Here is a 20468-nt window from a genome sequence, read left to right on the forward strand (position 1 = left end):
CGGTAGAGGCAGGAGAGAGCAGCCGGAGCGCCGGCGAGTGAAGGAAATCACTCGCGGTATGCTCCGACCGCCTCTTCCTCTACTAAAGTCGGGCCTCACCAATCGGGAGCTGCGTGTCAAAGCAGCTCCTGATTGGTGAGGCCCGACTTTAGTGCAGGAAGAGGCGGTCGGAGCATACCGCGAGTGATTTCCTTCACTCGCCGGCGCTTCGGCTGCTCTCTCCCGCCTCTACGGCCGCCCTCTCCCGTCTCCCCCGCTAAAAAACGTATTTGCGGTTTTTCAAGATTTGCGGGAGTTCCTGGAACGGAACCCCCGCAATATCGGGAGAGTACTGTATATAAGGGTGATTCCCAAGGCTGATATTTGCCCGATCCTTCTTTTTTCTCCCCATTCCCTGTGCGTTGCCCTCCATGTTGGCTAACAGCATTTCTCACCTGGCTGCTTTCTTCTTTCCTGGTTTTCCTCTGCTGTCAAAACCAGAGCTCTATTTGTGAGGATTTTTATATGCATTTATATTAATATGGGGGTGAGGGGGGAGGAGGTTGTGTTTGTTTACCTAGGGCCCACCAAAGGGTTAATCCCACCCTTCCCTTAAGGATTTTGAGACTGTTATGGAAAAGTACCTGTTTTCTAGCAGGAAGATTGGCATGCCTAAAACCCACCTGAAGAGGAAGAAGGAGTCTGCCTTTCCAAGAGGAACGAGACCAATCTGTGTGTGCAGTAGTTTGGCAGCCGGTAGTTCACATCAGTGTCTCTCAAACTTTTTTTTAAACTCTGGCACACTAAACGGAGCCCATGTTTTTCACGGCACATTGTAATTGAAATGATAAAATTGCAAAAACCAACAAGCTGGGGAAGGGTAGTTCTTTTGGTCTGTTTGTATCCTTTGGGGAAGTGGGGATGGAGGGTGGGGGGGGGATTCCAGTTTGGGTGGAGTGTATGCAATCAGGAGTGGGCGGAGTGGGGGATGGGGTCTATTTCCAAAACTTGTCTTGTTGTACTTTTGATTTTCTCGATCTTGTTATGCTTTTGCTTTGTTCTGTGCGTTTGCTGATTATCCTTTCCCATCACTTTTAAAATTATAAGTTTATATACATACTTTGTTCACTTTCTTTCCTTTTCCTTTACCACATCATGTCTTTTTTCTTTTCTTCATCACCATTTCACAATTCTTTTTGAAGATATATATATTTAGTACTTTTATGACAAAATTGTCAGCACTTTCTATGCTCACCATTCACTATTAATTTTTCACATTGTATTGTTTGCATTATGCACATCATCGCCTGTCTCACTCATTAAGATATTTTCTAAGTTTTATTTACACTCCATGTTTATGTTTATTAGGACCCCTGAGGAAGATTTGTTGTCCGAAACACGGACTGTGTCTGGTCCCTCGGTTGGTAATAAGGTTGTATATACCATTAGAGTTTGAAATAAACAGTGCCTGCATCTTGTACATAGTCTGCAGTTGTTTTTGGTTTTTGCTGATTGTCCAACAATAAAATACGATTTACTCTAAAAAGCACTGTGAGTTAAAGAGCTATTCCTTTCCCCTTTTTAATCCACTGTTTGCGCCTCTACTGCGTGCACTTATAATGATGGGAAGTTCCTTAAATAAAGGTGAATTTTTTTTCACTTCTAACATTTTATTGAATTTTTAAAACAAACAACATACAACTAAGGAGAGCTATATAAAATATAAATAAATCATAGTTATCTCATTGTCAGAAGGGAAGAAATACTACAATCATAATCAGTTTATAATTAGCAGAAATAACCATTAATGAGATAGTATATTAAATCCATGAATGATAAGTTTCAAGAAGTTTCCAAATCTTACAAACTTTATGGCATCTATTGTTGTTTTTTCTGCAGCCTTAAGTTCGTATTTATAGATAAGACAAATTGTATGCCACCAAAAGATATCATTCAGAGTTGTGGCAGTCTTCCAACAACCAAGAATCATTTGGATTAGAAGTGTTTTATGGATTTAGGTCCGATTGCAGGCGGCGGTGGGTATCCTACTGCCACCTGGCAGCCAATCGGGACACACATTTAAAAAAAAAGAAAAGTGTCCAAGGCAGGATGTCTACATTGTAGGTCTCCGTAGAGTATCTACAGAGATGCGTACCCACGTTTAAGCATGCCCAAGGCAGGGCATGGGTGTGGTTTCGTCTGGAAGTGACCTAGGGCAGTTTCCAAGCGTCAGTATACGCCTCCGTCAACATACGCCTCCGTCAACGTGAGACAGATGCCTTAAATGTAGCCTGCAAAATGCTGGCCTACGTTTAAGGTGTCAGTCTGGGAGTGTAGACCTGATTCTGAATAGGATGCCGATGCATGGACTTTGATGCGATGATGTCACGTGCACGCGCAATGGTCTTCACGTTGACGTCCGTGCAAGCATGGAGGCCCCGAGACCCCTCAGATTTGGTCATGAGCCACCAGCGGGGTGGTGCTGGAAGAGGAAAGACATGGTGTGGAGGAGAGTTGCTGCGCCCCCCCCCCCAGGAAACTTTTACTGTTTTTTGTTTATATTTTTACTGTTTATTATATTATACAATACATTTCCTGGGTTTTTTGGGGATCGATGAAAGACAATTCAATCCAGATATAACCAATAGACAGTTAAAGTGGTCTATGGTTTCGATTTCTGAGATCCTTCTCCTCCATATACATTCATTTATGTGTGTAGTGGCATGAATTCTCATTAAATCGACCTCCTGGTTGTTGATTGTATTTTCGGTCTATATCCATTTTTTGGTTTGATTTATGAAATTTCCCCTTAACTGCATGCCAACTCTCCCAAAAATGCTGGGAACACCCCCAGAAGCGAATGCATTTGTTTAGGCTATTTGTACATGGTTACTATAACACCTTGTAAACAGGGACCTGCAGTAAAGCAGCTATAGATACACTTTCAAGATTAAAAGCAAGAAGAGAGATGCAATACACACAGTGACATTGTAAGAGGGGGTGGAGGGGGCAGCGGACTGCCCCGGGTGCCATCTCGGTGGAAGCACCTCTCTGCCCCCCTATGCCATGCTTGCGCCCTCCGTTCCCCGACCACCCACATCCTTTTAAAATCTTCACCAGCGTGAGCAACTTCTGTAGCCCGTTGCTCACACAGCCTGGCTACCTTTGAAATCATGTCCAGGTCACGGGGCCAGGAAGTGATGTCAGAGGAAAAAGCCATCACAAGCCGCAGGCAGAGAAGCTGATCACGCTGGAGAAGATTTAGAGGTAAGGAGGTGGGAAGGGATGGCGCAGAAGTGGGGGTTAACAGGGGGGTCGGAGAATAGAGCGCGGGGAGGGGGATGCCACCGCCCCGGGAGCCTCCCATCTTTGTTATGCCACTGGATGCACATATTCAAATATCTAGCGGGCTTCTATGAGGAACCAAAAAGAAGCATTTTCCAATGAAAAGCTCTAGGACAGGGATTATCATATGAAAATGAAGGGCGAGAACTTTAAAAATAATATGAGAAAATACTTTATCACTTATAGATTGGTGGATGCCTGGAACAGACTTCCAAAAGACATGGAAGGGGCCAAAGCAGTGGCAGAAATCAAGCCTGCATGCATGGGACCGACATAAAGTTACTAGGAGGACGGATTGAGATATCCGGGTTTCACGCCCATTTAAAGTAGGTGCAAGATGGTAGCCTGGGTGGACCAAGTTGTATTTATCTGCCAACATCCTTGCAATTAAACTACTAAGCAGTAAGAACATAAGCAGTGCCTCTGCTGGGTCAGACCAGAGGTCCATCATGCCCAGCAGTCCACTCACGCGGCGGCCCATCAGATCCAGGACCTGTATAGTAATCCTCTATCTATACCCTTCTATCCCCTTTTCCTTCAGGAAATTATCCAATCCCTTCTTGAAGCCCAATTCCGTACTCTGTCCTATCACACCCTCCGGAAGCGCATTCCAGGTAAATCGGGAAAATATTTCTTCACTCAATGTGTAATTAAGCTTTGGAATTTGTTGCCAAAAGATGCGGTAACAGGGTTTAGCAGGGTTTAAAATGGTTTGGAAAGTTTCCTAAAAGAAATGTCCATAAGCCATTATTAAGATGGACTTGGGAAAATCCACTACTTTTTTTTTTCTAGGATAAGCAGCATAAAATTTGTTTTACTCCTTTGGTATATTGTTTGGTACTACCGTGTTTCCCCCAAAATAAGCCCTAGCATGATTTTCGGGGTAGGTCTTAATATAAGCCCTTCCCCCGAAAATAAGCCCTAGTCACCGGCAGCCAGCAACGCGGCAGAGGAATGGCCCAGGCCGCGAAGGAGCCTGTCTAGCTTGCTGCCGACGCTGCCGGTTTGTTATAAGGTCTTATTTTTTTTTCATGTACAGTTATCATCTCTCCCTTCTTCTTCTCCACCCCAATTCTTCCTATTTCCTTTCTCTCCCCCACATGTGCAGCATGTTTCCTCCCCTTTCACCCATCCCGACGCTGCTGGTTTGTTATAAGGTCTTATTTTTTTTCATGTACAGTTATCATCTCTCCCTTCTTCTTCTCCACCCCAATTCTTCCTATTTCCTTTCTCCCCTTTCTTCCTGTCTCGCGGTCGGAGGGAGAGATGGGTTGGCGGGGGTGCGTGGCGATGGGGGGGAGGATAGAAAGATGCTACACAGGGGGATGGGAGGAAGGGAGGGATAGAAGCTGCAAGGGATGGGAGGGAGGGATAGAAAGATACTGCACAAGGGGATGGGTGAAAGGGGAGGAAACATGCTGCACATGTGGGGGAGAGAAAGGAAATAGGAAGAATTGGGGTGGAGAAGAAGAAGGGAGAGATGATAACTGTACATGAAAAAAAAAATAAGACCTACCCCGAAAATAAGACCTTGTGCCTTTTTTGGGCCCAAAATTAATATAAGACAGTGTCTTATTTTCGGGGAAACACAGTAGGTACTTGTGACCTAAATTGGCCACTGTTAGAAACAGGATACTGGGCTTAATGGACCTTTGATCTGGCCCAGTATGGCAATGCTTATACATTTATGTTCTTATCTATGAAATCTGAAGAAACAAAGCCAAGTAAGAATTATTCCGGTATTTTGTGCATATCACTATTCTATACATCAGTTTCTTTTGAGGTTTTTGTGTGATGTGGACAATGCCACCTATTGCCCTCCTGGTTGAAATCCCAAGACATTAATCGTCTTGCTCTTGCACGCTGATACTGGACGGCCTGGTTGATGTCAAGTGGCGGTCTGCTCTGGTACCAAGACTTCAGGATATTGTCCATTTGCTCTTGGTTAGTGATTCCATACAGACAGCTCTCCTCTTCCTTGCAGCTCTCCTCTCTCTGCATTTTCTGTGCCTTAAAACATCTTGTCTTTATTTCTACCTGCATGCTTTCAAAAAAGTGGATGATGCACTTGTGGGCAAATTCCCGAGCATGCTCACAGCAGATTTCGTCAAAAATCTTTTGCTCGATGTCGATGTAGTTGCTCCAGTAGCGAGTCTGCAGAAAGTTGGTCTGGTTAAAGCAAGGTCTGAGGGACTTGGCTAGAAAAGCGAGCACAATCAGGAACAGAAGAATACTCCAGCCTATAGCCTAAATGCAAAAAGAAGAATAGAACACTTATAGGGTTACAAGATTTTGGTTGGATAAAACCTGGACACAAGGCCCTGCCCCGTTCCACCCCGGCCCTGCCTTATTATGTACAAGTTACACCCTGGTGCCCTGTTACACCCCAGCCCTGCCCCTCCCAAACCTCTTCTCTTTCCTCCTGGTTAGGCCTGCGTCTGGAGGGCCTCCGAGCATGTGCAGATGTGATGCATGTGATGTCGTCGCACCACACCCGCGTCTGCTTGTAGGCCCTCCAGATGTGGCCCTGAGCTTGAAAACCCAGGCGAACTGCTGATTTTCAAGAATCTGTCCAGACATCCAGACAGTCCTCTGAAAAGAGGACACGTCTAGGTAAATCTGGACATCTGATAACCCTAAACCCAGGAGCTAGAAGCTGCATGTTCCCTGGAATCCTGCAGTGCTTGCCTGTCCCTCACTATTGAAAATGTGATAGTAAAACAGCACCCTCTACTGGCAGCACTATAGGTGGAGGACTCCTGCTCAGCTTACAAGGAACAGTGCTTAGTTGTACACATAATTAAAACAGGGGAATCATCTGACTCAAAGCTAACTGGGCTTGCAAGTTTCATTTAGCCAGCTTTTAGCCAGCTTGATGGGCACATTATTGAGCACCTAATGCACAAAAGGTTTTGGTGCTGCTTTTACCATTCCGCAAAGCAGTAACTGAAGAGTCTATGAGGCCATTAGCAATTCCTTCCAATGCTCAGAGAAACTGCATACAACCCCCCCCCCCCCCACCCAAATGACTAAAACTTACCGATAGTTCCGAGCAGGCATTAGGGTGCAGAGCAAGAGGAGTCTGAGTAGAGAGAGGGATGGGGGCAGCTGATTTGTCCCTGTCCCTGTGGAATTTCAATATCCCTGGCCCATTCTCATGAGTTCTGACCCTTTCCCATTCTTTCAAGCTCTGCCTTAACTGCACAAGCTTTGAACACTTATGATTCTAAAGTGTTTGAGGCTTGTGCAGATGAGGACAGAGCTTAGGCATTGGTGGAATGAGGCATTATGACATCACAATCTGAGCTCTAGAATGTTGCTACTTATGATTTTACAGTGTTTGAGGCTTGTGCAGATGAGGGCGGAGCTTAGGCATTGGTGGAATGAGGCATTATGACATCACAATCTGAGCTCTAGAATGTTGCTACTTATGATTCTAAAGTGTTTGAGGCTTGTGCAGATGAGGACGGAGCTTAGGTATTGGTGGAATGAGGCATTATCACATCACAATCTGAGTTCTAGAATGTTGCTACTTATGATTTTACAGTGTTTGAGGCTTGTGCAGATGAGGACGGAGCTTAGGCATTGGTGGAATGAGGCATTATGACATCACAATCTGAGCTCTAGAATGTTGCTACTTATGATTCTAAAGTGTTTGAGGCTTGTGCAGATGAGGATGGAGCTTGAAGGAATGGGGCAGGGGCAGGGACAGAGCTCACAGGGACAGGACAGGAAATTGAGATTCCGTAGGAACAGGGACAAATTTGTCCCCATGTAATTTTTCTATCCAGATGTTCCCCTCCGATCTCTAGTTCCTGATGTGGGGGGGTGAGGGTGTTATGAGTTTTTGAAAACTATTTTTACTTATATATTTTTATTGATTTACTGGCTGCCAAAGACCCCAGCCGTTCCCTTTTGACTGGCAGCTCTTATGGACATGCGCCAGGTGCATTACTCCTCTTAAACTTCCAATGCTCAGCACTAACAGTGTGCATATAATTTGCATTGTGTGGTAATTTATTTTTGGTGTTTGGGTCAGTGTTTTCAGGCACTGGAGGAATAGTTTAACGTTATTGCAGTGGCCTGAGATCCTGAGGAATAGGATTCCATTCCCAATGCAGCTTCTTGTGACCCTGGGTAAATCACTCAACCCTCTATTGCCTGAGGTACAAAAACACCTTATTTATTTAAAAATTTATATAACGTAAACAGTAAAACCTTGGATTGCGAGTAACTTGGTGTGTGAGTGTTTTGCAAGACGAGCAAAATGTTTTATTAAATTTTAACTCGATAAACGAGCAAGGTCTTGCAATACAAGTACGTACAGTATATGCGCATGACAACTGAGCCGATGGTACTTCTCTCTCTGATGCTGCGGGAGTGTAGTGACTGTTGTAAACGAGTGAGGTCTTGCAATAAGTGCATCATGTCATAGTGAAAGTCATCCTACACAATAAGCCTCATCCTCTCCTCTCTCTGTCTCCATCACACCAGCCAAGATTCTTTTCAAAAGTGAAGTGCAGGTTAATATATTTTTACTTTATACAGTACAGTATCTTGTATTAAAGTTTTTAGGTTGTGGAACAAATTGTTTGAGTTTCCATTATTTCTTATGGGGAAATTCGCTTTGATATACACTTCTCCCTCCGTATCCATGGGGGTTAGGGGCAGAGACGGCCCGCGAATATTAAAAAACCGTGAATAATATTCAGGCCAGCTCTGACCCCCCCCCCCCCCCCGTTTCCCCCTGGCATCCCTTAAGCCTTACCTGGTGGTCTAGCGGGTTTTCGGGGCAGGAGCGATCTTCCTACGCTCCTGCCCCATGCAGATCACTCATAGGAAATGGCTGCCGTGAGCTCCCGTCGTAGTCTCGAGAGACTACAGGAGCTCACGGCAGCCATTTCCTATGAGTGATCTGCACGGGGCAGGAGAATTGGAATATCGCTCCTGCCCCAAAAACCCGCTAGACTACCAGGTAAGGCTTAAGGGGGGTCTAAGAGGGCTTAAAAATAGCCCCAAAATGAAAATAGATTAAAAAAAAAAATATATCATGAATAATCGATCCGCGGATGCTGAAACTGCGGATTCGGAGGGAGAAGTGTGCAAGTGTTTTGGATTACAAACATCTTTCCAGAATGAATTATGCTCACAAACCAAGGTTTTACTGTATTACCTATACGGTTTACATAGCCAGAGTCATAAATAATGGACAGTACCTACAAATTAGATGGTTACAAAAAAAAAAAAACTTTGCTATAAAATTCAAATCATCAAATCACCTTATATTATGAACCCGCTAGGAACAGAGAAACTACCTGCATATAATGTATACAGCACAGTGCTGTGCCTAGTGGAGCTAGAGAACTGATTAGTGGTTCGCAGCATCTGAGTCCTGCTGCTGATCTTTATTTTGGAAAGTTTTTTGAATTTCATTTGATTACTTTTGATTTATGCAGATATTCACAGATGTACTGCATTTTTGCAAACATTTGCACCTGAGCTGCATGACTAATGCAGCTGTCTCTTTAAGAGCTCCAGGACTGCTGTTGTGAACTGGAGAGCCGAGAGTCGCAGTGCACGCTGTGCGGGGAAGCTCATAGGACTCCTGATGCAGGCACATTTGCCGGGTCAAGAACCGTGTACGTTTTAGACGATTACCCTGTTTGCGCTACATTGATTGCCATTAAAGTGTAGTTCATTTGAAGACCTGGCTCACTCTGCCTTTTCTTTGGATTTCTGAAATGAAATGAAGATACGAATAGTCCAGATTAGAGAATGACACGGGGACAACATTTTTCCCCATCCGTCCCGGCGAGTTCTTTTCCTGCCCCATCCCTGCAAGCTTTGGCCTCATCTGCACAAGCCTCAAACACTTTAAAATCATAAATAGCAACATTCTAGAGTTCAGATTGTGATGTCATAATGCCTCATTCCACCAATGCCTAAGCTCCGTCCTCATCTGCACAAGCCTCAAACACTTTAAAATCATAAATAGCAACATTCTAGAGTTCAGATTGTGATGTCATAATGCCTCATTCCACCAATGCCTAAGCTCCGTCCTCATCTGCACAAGCCTCAAACACTTTAAAATCATAAATAGCAACATTCTAGAGCTCAGATTGTGATGTCATAATGCCTCATTCCACCAATGCCTAAGCTCCGTCCTCATCTGCACAAGCCTCAAACACTTTAGAATCATAAGTAGCAACATTCTAGAGCTCAGATTGTGATGTCATAATGCCTCATTCCACCAATGCCTAAGCTCCATCCTCATCTGCACAAGCCTCAAACACTTTAAGTGTTTGAGGTTTGAGCGGTTAAGGCAGAGCTTACAGGAACGGGGCAGGGATAGCGACAAAACCTGTGGGGATGGAATGGGAAAATTTGTCCCCATGTCATTCTCTACTGTAGAAAGTTTCTCTATAGGAGTACAGGAGCTTCATTGCATGCCCCTTAGTCCTAGTATTTTTGGGAAGAGTGAACAAGCAATTCACTTTCCACGCCACTCAGTATTTTATAGACCTCTATCGTATCACCCCTGAGCCGTCTCTTCTCCAGGCTGAAGAGCCCTAGCTGCTTTAGCCCTTTGTAAATCTCTAGGTTTTAATTCTTTGGCATGTTCAGCCATTCATTACCTGGGACCAGCACCTCAGGTATCGAGATACTGCTTTCCTAGAAGTGCTGTTTCTCACGAGGTCATCTTCTTTACAGGGTACCTTGGAGAGCAGGAGCTGGGTCTCTTGCAGCGTGCCGTTTGTAAATCCAGAAAACTTTCCAGGGTCGACCAAGCTGCTGAATGCGCAGACAAAGCATTTACCGTCAAGGAGGGTGACGATAATCCAGACCATCGGAGCAATCATGGCTTTCTGGATGACAGACAAACACATGAACCTGTGGGCAGGAAGTAAAAGAGTTAACAGTGACTCTCTGTCTGAACCAGCTCATCTTTTCTGCCAAAGGCTTTTCATCTACCTCCATTTGGTGCAGAAATTTGGGCATGCAGGGCAGATGCGCATGCAAATTAATGAGTCGATAAAGTGTCAACAGTCATTATTCAAATTAATTGACACCATGCATGCTGTTTCTATAATACTGTACCACAAAACAAAAGCCCCAAAGTGGAGCAGATGAACTGGCTCAACCAGTTGCTGAAATGCGATGGGCCACCCACATTAGCTTCTCTGTTGCACGAGCATTATGGTCAGCACATAGGTTGTGTTTAGTCGTGCCATCTTCGACTGTGGTGAGGCTTTCTAGCCACCATAATACAATGCTGACGGTACAAGGTCTGGAATTTGTTGCCCTTTGAGATAAGGCAAGTATCAGGCCTTGTTACAGTTCAGGAAACTAGTAAAAACTGTTTTATTTAAGCGAGCATTCTGTTGATAATTTGCTTTTAGCTTTGTTTCATTGTCACTATACGTTTTTAAGGGATTTTTTTATGTTTTTATGGATATAACTATTTTTATGGCTGATTGAAATGTTAGGTTTTTACTACTGTTAATTTTATAATTTTGTATGTTCATTGAATATGTATGTTTTTTGTTACCTGCCTAGAATTGTAGGATAAGTGGGCGACGGCGGCAAAAAGGGCGAACAGAATGCTAGGAATGATAAAGGGGGGATCACGAACAGATTGGAGAAGGTTATCATGCCACTGTACCGGGCCACGGTGCGCCCTCACCTGGAGTACTGCGTCCAGCGCTGTACATGAAGGACACGGTACTACTTGAAAGGGTCCAGAGAAGAGCGACTAAGATGGTTAAGGGGCTGGAGGAGTTTCCGTACACTGAAAGATTAGAGAAACTGGGCCTTTTCTCCCTCGAAAAGAGGAGATTGAGAGGGGACATGATCGAAACATTCAAGGTACTGAAGGGAATAGACTTAGTAGATAAGGACTGGTTGTTCACCCTCTCCAAGGTAGGGAGAATGAGAGGGCACTCTCTAAAATTAAAAGGGGATAGATTCTGTACGAATGTAAGGAAGTTCTTTTTCACTGAGAGAGTGGTGGAAAACTGGAACGCTCTTCCGGAGTCTGTCATAGGGGAAAACACCCTCCAGGGATTCAAGACAAAGTTAGACAAGTTCCTGCTGAACCAGAACGTACACAGGTAAGGGCACTGGTCTTTGACCAAAGGGCCACCGCATGAGCGGACTCCTGGGCATGATGGACCACCGGTCTGACCCAACAGCGGCAATTCTTATGTTCTTAAACCAAGCTTATTACGCTACTAGATCAACTAAGCAACAACCAAAAGGAACCTCAGAACTCCACTGGGAAGAAAGGAGTCAATAAAAACAAATCCAGCTGGTAGATTATGTAAAACATCTGTTCAAAAAAAGATCTATTAGTAGCATAAAGTGGTTCAAAGTATATTCCAACATATAAGTAATACAACAGTAATTTGTACTGGTATATTTTGCAATAGCGATGTACAGGCACACGAGATCTAATCAAACCAGCTGGCAAGTAATGTGCCAAGAGGCTGGCCAAGTCGTGCAGCAGTAGAGTAGACAGTGGTGATGAACAGAAACAAGAGACCCCCACATGGCCCGGGTACACCTAAATTGTCATGTGTGCAACCCAAAAGGGAGCGTGGCAGTTCCAAAATTTAGACACAGTGCTGCTAAAACCAAACCTTTATGGCTGGGTCCAAAATTAGACTAGCTCCCTTCCATTGTGACTCTGGCCTCAGAGGTACCTTTGCAGATTGAATTTTCATCTAATATTTTAGGTATTCTTGTAGATTCCTCACTTACGTTCAAAGATCAAATAAATTCCCTGGTTTAAGAAGTGCTTTTTCAGCCTTCGTAGGTTAAAGAGAGTTAAGGCATTATTTCATCACCAACATTTTTTCGGTCTGTTAAACTGGCTCAGATGGATTATTGCAATTCAGTCTATTTGAGATTAACTAAGGGCAGCTTGCAAAGGCTTCAATTAATACTAAATACTGCCACCAAACTGATTTTGGGGAAAAGTAAGTTCGATCATGTGTCCCCCATTGCTGAAAAAGCTTCATTTGCTTCCTGTTCACCTTAGGATTCAGTTCAAATGTGTGTGCATTGTGTTTCAAACTTTTGTTCAATATTTTTATATCTTTGATACCGTTATCTTGGAATGCTCAAAGATCATGTCTTGCGAGGAGCACCCAATGGTTTTAAGTCTTCCTGCCTCGAACGGCTGAATGGCAGGAGGCTACTTTGGGGCTCCCCCTGCACCTCAGCTTCCCTTGCCAGCTCTGCACACGTGTGAGAGTCACTTTCTAAACAAACCATTGGATGGGATTACGACTGCCCTCCATAAAATTCATTTGCATGGGAAGCTGTCTGAACATCAATCGCCGTTTAGAAATCGGGCATAAAAATCGGCCCACAGCAACCCGCTTAATGACCTTTTTTTATTACATCTTAATGACCTTTTTTTTATTACATCTAGCTCTCTGTAGGTAATTAGCAACAGAAACATATGTAAATTTTTCAAAATGGTTGATCTACATGTTTGTATGTTGGCAATTGGTATGTCACATCTTATACATGTAAATTGCAGCACTTCCACCATTTTTTCTATCTGTGTAGCTAAGGGGTAGGCAATTCCAGTCCTCGAGAGCCGGAACCAGGTCAGGTTTTCAGGATATCCACAATAAATATGCATGTGATAGATTTGCATTAGAGAATGACACGGTGACGGTTTACCCGCGGCCACCGCATTTAAGCCGCGGGTCACCGCCGAAAACGGGGAAGAAAAATAGCAGTCGCTGCGGTGACGGGGACAAGGCCATTCACCGACCGCGGAAACGGTGAACAGGTTTGTCCCCGCGGGCCAATGTACCCCCTTCTAGGAACCGCTATTTCACCGTGCTCCTCATTTGTCATTTCAACCCTTCCTGCCAATCGCAGCAGAAGGGTACCCAACCCCTCCTGCCGGTCCTCCCAATGGCCTCCCCTAAGATCGCCGGCAGGAGGGTACCCAACCCCTCCTGCTGGACCCCCCCCCCCAACGAACCCTCCCACCCCGGAACCCCCTTAGTCTTACTTTTCAAGTTGGACCGGACAGCTCCTCGCTCGTCTGGCCAGCAGGCCTGCCTCCGTCCAAATGAGGCGGGCCCGCCCCTCCCCTCCCCTGCCTCCCAATGGCCTCCCCTAAGATCGCCGGCAGGAGGGTACCCAACCCCTCCTGCTGGACCCCCCCCCCCAACGAACCCTCCCACCCCGGAACCCCCTTAGTCTTACTTTTCAAGTTGGACCGGACAGCTCCTCGCTCGTCTGGCCAGCAGGCCTGCCTCCGTCCAAATGAGGCGGGCCCGCCCCTCCCCTCCCCTGCCTAACCCACAGGATCCTAGGGCCTGATTGGCCCAAGCACCTAAGGCCCCTCCTATAGCGGGAGTGGCTTTAGGTGCCTAGACCAATCAGGCCCTAGGATCCTGTGGGTTGGGCAGGGTAGGGGCGGGCCCGCCTCATTTGGACGGAGGCAGGCCTGCTGGCCAGACGAGCGAGGAGCTGTCCGGTCCAACTTGAAAAGTAAGACTAAGGGGGTTCCGGGGTGGGAGGGTTCGTTGGGGGGGGGTCCAGCAGGAGGGGTTGGGTACCCTCCTGCCGGCGATCTTAGGGGAGGCCATTGGGAGGACCGGCAGGAGGGGTTGGGTACCCTTCTGCTGCGATTGTCGGGAGGGCCGTTGGGGGGGTCTACAGGAGGGGTTGGGTGCCCTCCTGCCGTGATCGCTGGGGGGAGGGGAGACTTGCAGCCGTAGCCGCGGTCACTATGCTAATCACGGCAGCATTTAAAGTACATGTCGTGTTTGTTTTTGCATTGCTAGCCCCAGGGGTGGTGGAAGATTAGTGATTGAAAAACTGTATGAAAAATAACTATTTTAAATTTAGTGATCAAAATGTGTCAGTTTTGAGAATTTTTATTAATTAATTTTTTCTCTGCGTGTTTTGTTTTTGTATAGTTATTAACTAATATTTAACTAAGTTTTAAAGAATGTTTCCTTTATACGTAAATAAAGAAAAGTGAATGGGATTGCAGTGGCGGTGACGGGGCGGTGAATGGGGTGGCAGTGGCGGTGACGGGGCGGTGAAGAGGATGGTGAGACGGGGACGGGGCGGTGACGGGGTTGGTGAGACGGGGACGGGGCGGTGACGGGGATGGTGAGACGGGGACGGGGCGGTGACGGGGACCAATTTTTTCACCGTGTCATTCTCTAATTTGCATCTCAAGGAGGCAGTGCATGCAAATCCATCTCCTACATATTCATTGTGTCTCAATTCCAGTTTCTACGTTTGTATCTAAAATGGACCTTCACATGTAAGAGAAGACATAAGATGAATTAAGGGATCGTGAGTGGTAGAAAGAGCAAAGAAAATCTAAGACAAGAAGCAGAAATAAATGACAAGAGATGAAGATAGAACTAAAAGCTAATAAAAATAATGCACAATAATGTGATGCCTTTTTATTGGACTAAATAAACACTTTCTTTACTAGCTAGATTGGAAACTAAGGGGTCCTTTTACTAAATCGTGGTAAAATCTTGCTTAGAATGTGCTAATGAGGGACTGTTCAATGCGTTGAGCTCATTTTTAATGTGGCAGTATTGAAGCCATTATATATATATTTTTTTGCAAGTCCCCCGCTAATTTTTCCCATTAGCACACGGGACTTGCAAACAAATGAACACAGAGCACCTACCGCCTCCTTTTTAGGAGATGCTAAATGCTCCTGTATTGTCAGAGTTAGCCAGTTAAGGCACGCTAACGTGAATGCGCTAGCAGAATAATGCTTCCATGCTCCTTCCCAAAAAATTTAAATAAAATTCAATAGTACAGGATTAGCGCATACCATAAAAATTTTTTTTAATGTTTTGCGGTAAGCCCTTTTTTCCCACATTAAAAGTGTGCATAAGCACTTAGCGTGGTAAAAGGCCCCTAAATCTCCCTTCCGCAGATCAGGACAGGAAGGACAAAAGATGGGCAAGATGAGAAAATATAAGCAGGACATGCAAAGTACTCCAGCGACAGTCCAACCGGGAAGAGGGGGGGGGGGGGGGCAGAAGAACAGATGGACAAAATGGAAGACTTCCTACTTGACAATAGCCAGATTCTTTTTTCTCCTTCCCGTGGGTCTCTTCCATTCTTCCAGCATTATCACCGATTGTCTATTCACAATCAGACCACAGAGAAATAGGGCGATGGGTGGGACAAACATGATCCCCATTCCATAAGCTATGTTGTACTGAGGAATACACGGACAGTTAAAGTCAAAATAGGAGTAGATTTTCACGCTGGCCAAAGCTAAGATCCCACAGATTCCATTCGTCACCGACTCCGAGTTGGACTGGAAATACTGGAATATCATGCGGAATCGCTCCATGGTGCTAAGACTTGGCGATGCCCTTCAGATCACAATCTGCTCACCAATCAACTCTCTCTCTTCGCCCGGGGTTGATCCAGTTTGTAGGAGCTTGCTACTCTCCCTTTCTCACCCTGTTTTGGTTATCTACCAAATTTCTTCAATAGCAGGAAGGCAGCGGAAGAGTGAGGCTCAGCTGGCACAAACAGAAAGGCAATAGCTTAAGCAAAGGATCCCAGAAGTCCATTATCTCTTCACTTTTTGAAAGGTTTCTCTTCAGCTGTGCAGCTTAGGGAGAGAATGGAGTGACTCAACAATTTCTTTATTCCCCTTGCCACCTGAAAAATAAATATTTGCTTTCTACATCTTTGGAGAACATTTCACTAAGGGAATTTCATTTGCTTATGATTCAGAAAGAGAAAAATATTGTTCAAACCAGCATTTTTTCTTTTCCTCATATGCTTTTCTCACCACCAGGTGCTTGTCTTCTTGAAAATCTCCAGTACAGAACTTTACAGATGTGACCGATTTCCCTTCCTTTCAAATTTACTTCCAGAAGGGCAGAGGTGTGGAGCTTTGCTATAGCTTTGTTGATGTAAATCACTATTCAAATTGTATTTGTTTGTTTGACTTCTCCCTGCCTGTCTCTTTCCATCCCCTTGGCTGATGGCAGCGAGGCACTCAGAAGGCTGAGAGCTAGATGCACGAAAGTCATCAATCGGCGCTAAACCAGTTTTGTCTGCTCTAGCGACGATCGCATTTGCCGACCCGATGCACAAAATGGCTCGCCGCGTTTTTCCCCTCGATTGCCCATTTTCTGAGCTGACCCATGCAAATTAGCTATTTTAATATTAAAAACCCCATGCAAACTACCCGAGTGTATTCTTAGGAACTAACAGCAGGAAATCATGCTATAGACGGGTTGATAACAAGGAAAGCCACGAGGATCTTGCTCTATAGAAACATGGCTGGCCTTTGCATCCCTCAGCTCCAAACTACTATATGTGTAATTTATGTTATGGGATATTAATGATGATCACTAGGCAGCAAAGTCTTATGTTTTCAGTGCTCAGTGCTGTTAAATGTGTCTTTCTGATAATGTTTTATGGTAGTCTTATTATTATTAGGTTTCAATATGGAATAAAAATCACTAATGTCATGTAATATGCTGATTTTGAGTTTATCTCATGGATTGCATTTTTGTTTATATGTTTTTGAAGGACCCACACTAATTTTTCCATTAGCACACAGGACGTGCATACAAATGAACACAGGAGCACCTGCCGCCTTCTATTTAGGAGGGGCGGAGGTGAAGGTGGGGGAGGGGTGCCACCGCCCCGGGTGCCTCGCTATGCCACTGGGGCCATTTGCACCAACTGAAACATGGTGCAAATCCTCACACCTCAATCACATCACCGCCGCCTGTCAAGGCACACAATGGCTACAAGCAAGAACACTTTTAGAATTCTACTGCATGCTCTTCAAAACCCTACATGGCAATGGACCATCCTACCTGAACACCTGTCTAACTCGGAACAACTCTTCCAGACCAAGGAGAACTCAGGCACCCTTCACCCACCCCCCAATAAAAGGCATTCAGCGTAAAAAAAAAAAAACAAAAAAAAAAAACACTGTGAATCAATAAACTTAGTTTTTTTATTTTATTTTTTATTTATTCAATTTTTCTATACCGTTCTCCCAGGGGAGTTCAGAATGGTTTACATGAATTTATTCAGGTACTCAAGCATTTTTCCCTGTCTGTCCCAGTGGATTCACAATCTACCTAATGTACCTGGGGCAATGGGGGGATTAAGTGACTTGCCCAGGGTCACGAGGAGCAGCGTGGGTTTGAACCCACAACCCCAGGGTGCTGAGGCTGTAGCTTTAACCACTGCGCCACACACTCCCCTTATCCTATTCAATCTATTATGAAGGTATTGGGTGTAACATTGGACCAGAGCCTAACCATGAAAGACCAGGTGGACTCCTTAGTTAGAAAGGGTTTTTTTTACTCTCTGGAAGCTTCGGTCCATTAGAGTATATTTTGATGTTTCATCGTTTAGAATTCAGGTACAATCCCTTATTTTGAGTCAACTTGATTATTATAATATCGCCTATGTGGCAATTTCCCAGAAGAATATGTGGCGATTGCAACTGGTGCAAAATGCAGCGGTCAAGCTAATTTTGGGAGTTGAAAAAGTTCGATCGTGTAACATCTTCCTACCGACTTCTGCATTGGCTGCCGATGGAGGCACGTGTGACGTTTAAGTTTGGATGTTTTTGCTTTAAGGTACTGTTCGGTTTAGCCCCTATATGTATAACTGACCTTTTCTCTTTCTCAAATCAATAGACACAAGAGAAGCTCACACTTGAAGTTTGTTTCTCCACCGGTTAGAGGATGTAAATTTAAAAGACATCATCAACATCTTTTCTCACACCAGGCAGCATTATGGGGTAAAGATCTGGAACAACTGCTTATGCCTACTACTTATAGGGAATTTAGGAAACGCCTAAAAACATATCTGTTCCTGAAGTATTTAGGCAACTGATCCGTACAATCTTATTCCACAATAACTGATCTCTAGAGCTGTTAATCACTAGCTTTTAACTTTGTTAATTCCACTCAATTTGTAGCATCTTTTAATCATTGTAAACCGCATAGAACTTCACGGTCCTGCGGTATAAAAACTGCTATTATTATTATTATTACTCGCCACGCAAGCAGCGAAACTAGCCAGCCACATCTCCAATCTACTGATTTCAGCCCCAAACTACAGAACCTTCAGGAGGGAAATAAAAACCAGGTTGTTTAAGAAATGTGTCAAGACAAACTCCCGATACAACCAATATCCTCAACTCCATCACCAGACTCCAATCCCCGCTATGCGTTTTAGTGCTCGCTAAACACGCGCTAAACGCCAACGCGTGCATGTTATCCTGTGGACACGGTAACATTTAGTGCGCACTAAACGCGCTCTAAAACGCTTAGTGCACCTTAGTAAAAGATGGCCCAAATGTTACAACCAATAGCTTCCCTGTAATCTTCTGAAAATGACCAGAATCTTTTCCTTTTGTAATCCGCCTAGAGCCGCAAAATATTGGCAGAATAAAAGAAACTAATGTGCAGATCCCCCCTTATTCTCTAATTACACGCATAAATCCAAGGAATGCCTCCGATTGGCCCACGACCCTCCTATTTCTGTGCCTCCTTTTTTGATTCGCGTATAAAATGTAGGCACTGATCCTGCACCTAAAGTTACATGTGTCAATTTTAATTGAAAGTAATTAGCACCAATAATGGCTCATTAAGGCCCCCTTTTATCAGGCTGCATCAGGGTTTTATCATGAGTCACTGCGGTAAAAGCTCCGAAGCTCATAGGAATTCTTTGAGTGCTGGAGCTTTTACCGCAGCGGCCTGTGATAAAAAATCCCTAACACACCTTGATAAAAGGGGGGCCTAAAATCCTAATTATGGGCTCCAATTAGCTTGTGATTCAATTAAATTATGCACACAATCTGGGTGCACACCTAAATTTGCACACCTATATTTTTAGCACTTTTTACAGAATCTGGGGGTTAATGCATGAATTAGTATGTGCTGTTATTGCATGAGCAGAGTAGTTGTTACAATGCTGGCATGACAGCGCAGGTTAATTTGCATGTTAACTGCATGCTGTGTTAGCGGGCAGAAACTAGGTGGATTATGGACAGAAAGTGAGCATATATGATACCCTGCAGTTAGCACATGGTACTTATTGCACATTGTCTCTTGTGCAGTTTGCATGGTCACTGACCCCCTCCCACTGCCCAAAGATGTAAATGGAACTGTACATACCTGCTTCAGATGTTATGGTCAATCCTATTGGAGCAGCAGCTGGTTCCTGGAGTAGCTTAGTGGGCGGTGGAGTCAACCGTATTGATGGGGACTCAGACCTACCGTATATCCCACTCTAACTACTACACTATGGACTATGTGAGCCTTCCAAAACCCACCCAAATCCCACTGTACCTACATCTAGGTGACACCTGCAGGCATAAGGGCTATTGGTGTGGTGTACAGTTGGGTCCAGTAGGTTTTGGTTGGGTTTTGGAGTCTGTCCAAGTTAGATTGTAAGCTCTTGTGAGCAGGGACTGTCTATAAATGTAAAAATGTACAGCGTTGCGAACGCCTTTCAGCGCTAAATAAGTGATAAGTAGTAGTAGTAATTTTGATGAGATGTGTACCTGGGCCTTTTTATGTGAAGTTCACTGCTCTGCTGGGATGTCTGTGTGGCCAGTCTACTAAAAACGCTGGTCCCCTCCACATCCCAATGGCTTGTTTTGTGCGTTTTTCTTTTGGACATTTTTTCTTTTTTCAAAACTGGTTCTAAAAGATGGACGCACATCCTTTTCCTGGGCGGTGACTCCCAATATGAAACCCTGCACTACATAGCTACAATTCAGCTTCCTCTTTCCCACATGCATCATTTTGCACTTGCTCACATTAAATATCATCTGCCATTTTGCTGCCCAATCTCCCAGTCCCGCTAGGTCCTCTTGCAATTTTTCACAATCCTCTTGCGATTTAACGTGTGATGCCATCGTGTTGCATCCACACATGCTCAGAAGAAGCCTTCCAATTATGTCACTGAGCTCAGGGAAGAAGAGACGGAGTTCATGCAGAGGTGGAGCTGTGGACAGTATGGGGGCGTGACTAGGGGCAGAATGGGGTGGGAGCCACATGTCCTCTTTTTTAAATTAAGTAATCTGGTAACCCTACCTCTGCTTCCCCCTGGTTTTCACATAGCCGTAAATTTGA

The 20468-nt window shown here is 44.7% G+C and overlaps 1 protein-coding gene across 1 annotated transcript; it reads right to left on the reverse strand.

Annotated features, from left to right (window-relative positions):
• Nucleotides 1-5000: 5000 nt before the first annotated feature.
• On the reverse strand, nucleotides 5001-15738 carry CALHM3 (calcium homeostasis modulator 3). Its single transcript, XM_033940690.1, has 3 exons — nucleotides 15405-15738; nucleotides 9960-10215; nucleotides 5001-5571 (listed from the first exon to the last, which is right to left on the reverse strand). The coding sequence occupies exons 1-3, from the start codon at nucleotides 15689-15691 to the stop codon at nucleotides 5086-5088; spliced, it is 1029 nt and encodes a 342-aa protein (XP_033796581.1). The 5' UTR covers nucleotides 15692-15738; the 3' UTR covers nucleotides 5001-5085.
• Nucleotides 15739-20468: the final 4730 nt, after the last annotated feature.

The sequence above is a fragment of the Geotrypetes seraphini genome, chromosome 4 (genome assembly GCF_902459505.1).
Source record: "Geotrypetes seraphini chromosome 4, aGeoSer1.1, whole genome shotgun sequence".
NCBI classification, from domain to species: Eukaryota; Metazoa; Chordata; class Amphibia; order Gymnophiona; family Dermophiidae; genus Geotrypetes; species Geotrypetes seraphini.